The sequence below is a fragment of the Trichechus manatus genome, unplaced genomic scaffold (assembly GCF_000243295.1).
Source record: "Trichechus manatus latirostris isolate Lorelei unplaced genomic scaffold, TriManLat1.0 scaffold00253, whole genome shotgun sequence".
NCBI classification, from domain to species: Eukaryota; Metazoa; Chordata; class Mammalia; order Sirenia; family Trichechidae; genus Trichechus; species Trichechus manatus.
In genome coordinates this window covers 2,378,619-2,387,801 of record NW_004444189.1, presented here as the reverse complement: position 1 = coordinate 2,387,801, position 9,183 = coordinate 2,378,619, and the positions used below count along the sequence as shown (strand labels likewise).

Genomic DNA, 9,183 nt, shown 5'->3' with positions numbered 1-9,183 from the left:
TGTATTTGCAGTGAGCTACCTTGAAACGAGGTAATGTCTCCGCCCAGACAAAACCGTAGGGTTGCTTCCAATTACTATAAAAGCGTGAATCCCCCAAGCTCAGTGCCCTCCTATAAGGCAACTCACTGTACGTGCGTACTAATTTAGGCCTCCGGTTTGTCCCCGTGGGCCTTGGAGGGCATGGAGGAACTGGGGCAAACAGGAAGCTCTGGTCACTGCTTTTGCCCTGAGCAATAAAGTCTTCAGTTCCTCAGCCAGGAGTCTTGGATTTTCTACCAGCATCCATTAAACAGTAACAAAGCTTGTTAGCTTGCAAGTAGGGTAAGATTTCAGACCCTTGACAATCCTGAGAGTAAACAGCAAGGAAAAAGAATAAACTTTCCTTTACCTATTTTTTATTATTAGGCTTTAATCTTAAAAATTACTACAACCTATTTTTTATTTCACCTTAAATATTTAGAAAGCAATATACAAATTCATATACAAAAAATTGCTACACATTATAAATACATGCTAAGTATGTATTACTTAGCTGCCAGCTGAGTTCTTAGAGCAGTCTAAAAATGACCTGAGCCCTCAAGTGAATATTAATATTCCTCTAATTAAAAAAAGTTTCTCTCTTCAACCAAATATTCGCCTATCCAACCAAATCAACCAAATTAACCTCAGCAATCAATGAAATGTCCCAGTTTAATTGCTTTCACATCCCAAATATGCGTGAGTGATAAACAACATAAATTATTCTTGACATGCTACCTTCTGGTATCTGAAAATTAAGCTCTTAAATAACAAATAATCACCATTCATGTGTTCATGGGAAGAGACAGAAGCAGACACTGCTGATAAGGAGTATAAATGGAAACCACTTTTCTAGAGGGAATTTTGGAAAAATGAACCAAAAGCCTTTAAATGTCAACCCTTTGACCTGCAATACCATTTCTTGTGATTTATCCTAAATAAATAATTAAAGATGTGCACAAAGATTTACCTTTAAGATTATTTACTACAGTGTTTTTTATAATGACAAAAGCTAAAAATAACATAAATATCCAAGAATAGGAAACTGGTTAATTAATCCACAGGAAACCTTTACAGGGAAATACTGGCAAGCCATTAAAGATTATGTGGGTAGCATATTTACTGAAATGGAAAACTGTTACAACCAGTGCAAAAAAGTTATAAAATAATGCATATAGCATAATCCTACATTTAAAGGCCATTTTCCTATCTGTATATTAAAAAGCAGCTTTGCATGACATGCTAATATATAATTATTTTCTTCTTTTTGTTTATTTGTCATTTCCTACAATTAACATGTATTTGCTGTATAATTTAAAAATATACTTTTAAGATTAAGCATAAAATTAATTACATAATTATTGCTCAATGTAGACAACTACTTATATAAATAATCTATATTTTGTCTCAGTCTGTAAAGACTGAGAGTAACATAAAGACACGTAAATAAAAGACCAGATTAAGAAGTCAGAAAACAGAAAAAGGACAGAAAACAAAAAATCCCATTGCCATCAAGTCGATTCTGACTCAGAGCAAACCAATAGGACAGAGCAGAACTGCCCACAGGGTTTCCAAGGAGCAGCTGATGGATTCATACAGTCAACCTTTTGGTTAGCAGTCCAGCTCTTAACCACTGCACCACCAGGGCTCCAAAAAAGGATAGAGAGGCAGTTAATTCTATAGAGAACCCAAAACGCAACAGTGGAAAAGGATGTCACCTTAAAATGCATTACACTCATCACTTCATTAACCAACTCCTCTAAATCTATTCTTTCAAACAGCTACCATATCTAATTCTTTTAACGCCTTTCCTCAAAAGAAATTCCTCCCTTAAGCCGCTCCAAACATTTGCTACTACTCTCAACACTTTAAATAAAAACGATTTCACCTAATTTTTAGCACTGCTTGAATATAAACCAAAAATGTACAACTCTGCTGGATAAATAATATGCATTTGCTGTTGTATGTCTCTGTGTGTGTATGCATCCTTTGACTAAGCTCTAGTACACCAATAAATCATTTTTTTCATTTAGTTATGTATACCTGACCTAGTATAACACACATGTACAATTTTATAATGTACAAGAAATATGTACATATGCACAATTTTATAACGTACCGGAAATTTCTTGAGGCAATTTTAACAAGTGTTTAGTCAAGAAAAAATCAGGAAGGATAAGTTGTTATTTGATCATTTTAATATACACACCAATTTCATAGGCTACTTTTATAGTCAGCTTTTTAAAAAGCGAAAGAAATGCAGAAGAAAAATGATATGGTAAACACCTTAACCACAAATTTTTGTTCCTAAGAATTTATAAGCTAAGTAAAGTATTTAGCTTTGCATTATGTAAATGCATAGAGGACATTCTCGAGAAGCATGAGCATAAATACGCCTACACACACACACACCAGATACAACCGAAGAAAGAAGACTGAAGGACAAAAGTCTAATTTGTTAAATTATTAAAAACTATTTTCTGCTTTAACAGAAAAATCACTAACCTGTAAAAAAAATTGCTTTACCATTTAAATCAAATAGCAGCAACAATAATAAAATAAATAAAATTGATTATTTGGATATATAAATTAGAAGCCCTGGTAGCGCAATGGTTAAGCGCTCAGCTGCTAACCGAAAGGTCAGTGGTTCAAACCCACCAGCCGCTCTGTGGGGAAAAAATATCTGGCAATCTTCTCCCGTAAAGATTACAGCCCAGGAAACTCTATGGAGCAAGCAGTTCTACTCTGTCATATAGGGTTGCTATGAGCTGGAATTGATGGCACCCAACAACAACAATTTAAACATATATACTATCAATCTAGGAAAATATATGAATAAAGAAATAAAGAACACATTTCAAAATCATTAAAACTTACCAAAATGATGGTTGTACTTAACACTGGATAATCTACAAATGTAATTATGTGACTATATCACATTTAAAATTAATAATCACAAAATCTGAGAAACGGTCCTTATGACTTATGAAATGATTAAAACATGATTAAAAAGATACTCCTTAGCTATGTTAACAACCATCCATTGTCGTTAATAACTTAATCTTTAATATATCATACATAATCATTACCTTCCTGAAGTATTTGCTGTAGCTCAAGTAAGAATATTTCTCCAGTTCCCACTGGACAAATAAGCTACACTTTTGGCACATAAATTTATTAAAGAATGAAGATTAGCTTAATTTCATACTGATTTCCAGACACAGTTACAATAGAGAATGACTACTTAAGCTCAAAGCCATTCAATGATTTACTAGTATCAATTAGGCTAAAATGCTGAACAGATATTCACATCCAGATATCTACTTCCTAGGACTATGTATATAATTTCCTTAGTTGATATTATAGAAAACTCAAGAATGTCTCTCTACTGAGAGATATAGAACATTCTTAGGTTAGAATTAAAGAGACCAAGGTCAATAATGACCTCCATACTGTCAAATCAAGTGGCCCATTCTGTAATACCAGACACAGCAGCATTTAAAATAGGTTAACATTCCCTTCTTCTTGGAACACTGTCTGCTGTGACTACACGATCTCCTGGTTTTCCTCATACCCAGCTGGCTGCTCCTTGGGATCTTCCACTGGTCTCTTCTCCCCTGCCCAATGCCTGAATGTCCCAGGGCCAAGGACTCTTGTGTCTTTTTCTGTCTGCACCCTTTCCCCAAATGATCCTATCCAGTATTATGGCTTTAAATACAAATAGATGCTGTAGAATCCCAAATCTATAAATCCAGCTCTGATCTCTCCAGGTTCTTTTATCCAACCGTCTGCTCAACAAGTTCACTTGAATGTTTAATAGGCACCTTAACACATTTGCAAAACAAGTTAAACTCACGATTGCCCACTCAAACCTGCTCCTCACCAGTCTTCCCTACAGAAGCAAATGACACCACCATTCACACAGTTGTTCATCCTCGGCTTTTCCTCACATTCTACATCACCCTCTCAGCAGGACCTACTTGCAAAACTGTCCACTTCTCACCTGTGTGTTAAATTACCTATAGGCTTCTGTTCCTTTAAGAAAAGGAAAAACTGGCTGCAGATGCTGACATAGACAGCACTTAGACACATGAAAAGAATGATTGAAAGTTTGTGCAGAAAACTACCAAAAGTCATTGCTTAAAAGCACCCTAAAATGCAATCATAGAAGAGAATTAAGAACCTGAAACAAAAGGGTAAGAAAAGCTACTCAAGGGTAGAGTCAATTTAGAAGCAACTGCCCTCCACAACTGTGTGTCATCTCATCAACTACTGTCACCTGTGTGACTGAGTCCTCCAGTTCCTGCATGAGTAAAGGAATACAATGGAACAAAAAAACTTTTGGCGAACATATTTGCTTTTATTTTAATAGCATTTTCAAATGGTAAGTGCTAAGAAGAATGGAATATCAATTTAAAAACTAAAAAAGAGACATATGACCAGTAATTAAATTACTACATACTGTACAGAGATCCTTATATTGCAGCTTTTGGAATTTTGTATCTGTGTTTCCTGCACATAGTTCCACATAACCAAGCACAACTTGAAACACAGTATTGTGGATGGCTTGAGTGAAGTGCATATGAAGTTGATCCATTGCTGTCTGTGGAGGAAAAAAAGCATACAATGTAATTTCATGTTATTAATGTAAGTAGATGTCAACAGACTGGAAAAACACAGGAAAAAATCTTTACCAACTATAGCTACAGCACAAAGATCACTGCTATTCACAGAATTATAACTGTAATGTTGATTATTTGCAAATAACCCTTCAACTAACCAAAACATCATACTGCTGAAGTATGAATCATGAACACTGCTCTGCTGCTCTGTATTTATGATTGTGTACCCATCAAGATCTATCTCAATCCTGTCATGTACAATCACACCTCAGGATCTCCTCTGGCATAAGATATTCATTCCTTTCCGTCATGCAGGGCACTTCTCAGTGGTCATCTGATCAAAGAAACCTTTCTTGATAATCCCATATAAGTCGGTACTTTACATCACTCTGTCCTCTAATCCTGATTTATATTTTTATAGCATTTGTTACCAATATCACTTTCATTTATTTCTTTAATGTCTGTCTCCTCCACTAGAATGTGAGATGCATGAGGGTCTATATCCAGGTACCTAGAGCAATGCACATAATAGATCTCAATAAATATTTAATGAATAAAAGAATGAATCTAACAGAAAAAATTCGAAGTATACCGTATTTTTATGCAAATAGCGCACACCTATATTTGTTTGCATAAAAATACGGTAATGGCATTTTCAAAGGTCTTTAAATATGTCCCTCAAAATTGCCAAATGTCTTCCTTCTTGTAGTTTTTCCTACGTATTATTTAAGAACTGAAAATTAATAAAGAATGATAATGGAGGGTATGGTGAAATGAGTTCCTTTATGTCAGCATTTGCCTTAGTTCTTTAGAAAAATAGCTTGACAGATTTTTCCCCTAAGCCTTGGGGCATTACATTTGCCCTAGTTTCTACCCCACAGGGTTTGTTACTTTTATCCAGGTTGATTGACATTTCCTAGGTAAGCTGTACAACTTGATTTTTTTTTTTTTTTTGGAGCTGGGCTGCAGTCTACCCTGTGATTGGTACGTACCTTGCAGGGATTGGTCAATAGACTATGCAAATGAAGTGACTATAGACCATGTAAATGAAGTGTCTATAGCCTACTATGCAAATAAGTGTCTGTGGCCTACTGAGAGGGGATTGGTCAGTTGGTGGCCTTGGTGAGAGGGCCATGTCTTGAAATTTATGAAGTATTTGTAGATATAAGCGGCCAGCCCCATAGAGGTTTTGCAAACAGGAAGCAGCAGGAAGAGAAGCAAAAGGAAGAAAGAACAGAGACAAAGCAGAGAGACAAAGGAAGCAAAGAACCCCCTAAAAGAGCTGTAAAATGGTCAAGGTTGTAACACTGAAGACAGCAAGAGGCCCAGAAGGGGCCCAGTGGCAGAGCTGGCGGTAACAGGTGGCAGGGCCAAGAGAAGCCTGTCCCCAGGGGGCTGAGAGGAACCCTGCATGGTCAAGAGGAGCTGAGAGAGCTGTCCAGCACTAAGAAGGGAGACTCTGCCTGCATGCTTCCTGATCCTGATCCTGAGTTGTACCCTATTCCTGTAAGTAGTGTTCACGAGTTTTGTGAAAAGTTACAGTGAACTGCCAAACCCAAACGGGGAGGCAAGAGTGCTAAGGGGAGGGAGAGTGGCCAGCATCAGAGATGGAGTGGCACAGTAACTTGGATAATGTGGAAATTTGGGATATATTTTACCTCCACCTCATAGGAATTGGCTTTGTACTGATTCTTAAATTTGAAGTTATTCGTACAGAGGGGAACATTTAAAGGAAGGAAACATTTATATCTATCATGTCTAAATGTTGTATAGATAAACATATAAACTTGTACAAAAGAAGACCCAATCAGCTTTCAAACCATGGCAAATGCTTCAAGATTTTCAAGGAAGCCTTGAGCAGTTTAGAGTATGTAAAGCCATGGATAATGAGAGCAATTATATACATTTTGGGGACAGTAGAACCCTTTTAAGAACCTGATAAATGCAATGAACTAGTTTTTACAGATAAAGGTACACAAGGTGCAACAGTTTACATACCATTTGGAGAGTCATGTTGGCCTATCTAGGAACCCATGAAGCTCCAAATTAAGAACTCCTGATCCAGGATCAAGAGCTGAGGTAAAAGAGACTATATGTCTTCTCCCATTGAATTATTTTATAATATACGTTTTTTAAAAAAAAAAAAAAACCTACATAAAATTGTAGAAATAATGAATTTGACAAACACTACACAGTTCAAAACAAACTTCTGTAATGTTTTAATCACACTACATACACATGGAACAACTAAATTACATCTGTTAATACAGCATAAAAACTTACTGTATTAAATGAAATCCACTAAGGGCACCACATTAGTAATATTCAGACTTAAGCAATCATAAAGATTAATAGATTTCTGATTAAGAAAAAAGCAAGCATCCTTTCAAAACTAACCTGTGTTTTTCCAAGAAGTCGATAAGCTTGTTGAACCTTGGTATAATGGTTAATGTCAAAATTCTTGCAGATTTTGGAAAGTGCTACATCCAGTTGTTCCTATGTAATTAAAAGAGGAAACAAGAAGTGGTTAAGGAATCATGTTTCCAGGACAATGAGAAGAAAATATCAAGAATAATTTCTCGTTTTTAATTAAGATCTAAATACATTTAGTATCACACTGAATTTAGCAATCAAAAACAAATTTAGGTAAATTTACAAATAAATGATCATTTATTACATAATGATCATATATTAAAAACTATAATCAAGCTTACTGATATATTATCAATATTTCAGTTTCTAAAAACCTATACCTAGAGTCTCAAGGGACACATAATAAGTGTATTTTCTTTAAGGATTTTTTTTTTTTTAACTTAACTTTATGTTCCCTGAAGCATGAGCTAAAATCTTAAAATTAATGGAACTACTGAGAAATAATAGAACAATCCTGTAATCACTGGGAAGCAATTCTCAAAAAAACTCAATTGCTCTTAAAAGTACATACCTCAAGGTTTACACTTCTGTAACTAAATCTACTGACATTATGAGTTTCTATTTCAATAATTTCATTTTAAGATAAAGATTTTCTATGTAAGTATAGAATAATATTGTATATTAAGAGTGAAGAAATGGGCTTTCAATAGAAAGCCCTCATTAAAAATATAGAGGATTGTTTACTTATAAGATTTTTAAAGCAGCTGTTTTTATGATTATCAAATAAATGGGATCTTTATACAATTAGCAAATAGTTGCACCCATGACCAAGAACTATTTTCATAAAAGATCATCTGAAAGTCCAGCTTTAACTTTTATAAGTCCTCTTATGAGGAAAACAATACAATTCCAGAAGAAACTAAATTATTCTTGCTGTATTTGTTAAAATGAAAACCCTGCTTTGCAAAGACTGCCAAGCAAAGAGACAAACTCTGAATATATATATACATAGAGGAAAAGCAAAGCTTCTTGTTCACAGTGACTTACCTTTTCCTTTCTAGTTTCTATATTTTTGATGAACTGTGAGATATTATTATGAGGTTTAGGAATTTAGGAAGGCTTTTATCAGTTAATAATTTTTCTTAAGTAAATCAACTCACAAAACTAAAAAGGAGAACCAGCTGATAACTGAAAACTAATAATAGAAAGTATTTTGGCTATAATTTAGATAATAAGGACATAACTATGACTGGCAGTTTCAGGATTTTCTGGAAATAAAATACTGTTTTCAGATCCTATAATTCCAAAAGTATTATCAGGTTTACAAGTAGATTAACATTAACTTCGCCATCAAGAGATATTCAAAATAAAAAACACCTAAAACACTGGTAATAATAATATGAAAGCCAAAATATAAGGTACATTTATGCCTTTCAAAAAGCTCCAAAAAGAAAAAATCGTTTAACTTGTGATGGGGCACTTCTTACCTCAATTTGTTCTAAAGTATCTTGCAGCTTTGAATTCAGTTCACTATTAAATAGGACAGAGATAGAAGTATATATCATTAAAATAGACAACTAAGTGCTAAGTAAACACATACTAACTACATAAATATTCAATAAATTCAAAGATAGACAGTATGAGCAATAAGTCTTACTACTGATTCTACAGCAGCCATTTGGAAGTACTTCTATAGTGCTGAGTCTATCAGAATTTAAAAGACATTTTTATCTACATACATACATACATATAAAATTACATTTTCTTATATTTTCAAAAAGAAATTGAAAGAACAAACCAAAATTAGTAAAAACAAAAAAAAAAAGGTTACTTTTGGGGAGAGGGAAGGACTGGAGTAGCAGTAATAAGGACAGAAGATACACTTCTCTGAATGTACACTGTTTTACATTTTTGACTGCAACAACAGAAATGTTTTTCATAATTAAAAATTGAAACCAAAAGATTAAAAGAAAGTAATTTCTAAAAATAAAATGAAACAAATGAACCTAACTATGTATCAAAATGGTTAAAAATTTATTTCGATACCAAAACCTTTGGGCCACAGCAAAGGCAGTCTTCAGAGGACAATCTATAGCAATAGATGCACATATCAAAAAAGAAGAAAGGGACAAAATCAAAACATTAACTACAGAACTCAAACAAATAGAAA

At 34.2% G+C, this 9,183-nt stretch overlaps 1 protein-coding gene across 2 annotated transcripts in view; it reads right to left on the bottom strand.

Moving 5' to 3' along the window:
- Nucleotides 1-9,183, bottom strand: part of VPS50 (VPS50 subunit of EARP/GARPII complex) — a 109,048-nt gene that overhangs the window by 74,919 nt on the left and 24,946 nt on the right. For both annotated transcript variants that reach the window (XM_023724631.1, XM_023724632.1), the window contains exons 6-8: nucleotides 8,501-8,543; nucleotides 7,038-7,136; nucleotides 4,481-4,621 (exon numbers count right to left, since the gene is read on the bottom strand). In XM_023724631.1, the coding sequence (XP_023580399.1) occupies nucleotides 4,481-4,621; nucleotides 7,038-7,136; nucleotides 8,501-8,543 (283 nt within the window). The remainder of the gene's footprint in view (nucleotides 1-4,480; nucleotides 4,622-7,037; nucleotides 7,137-8,500; nucleotides 8,544-9,183) is intronic.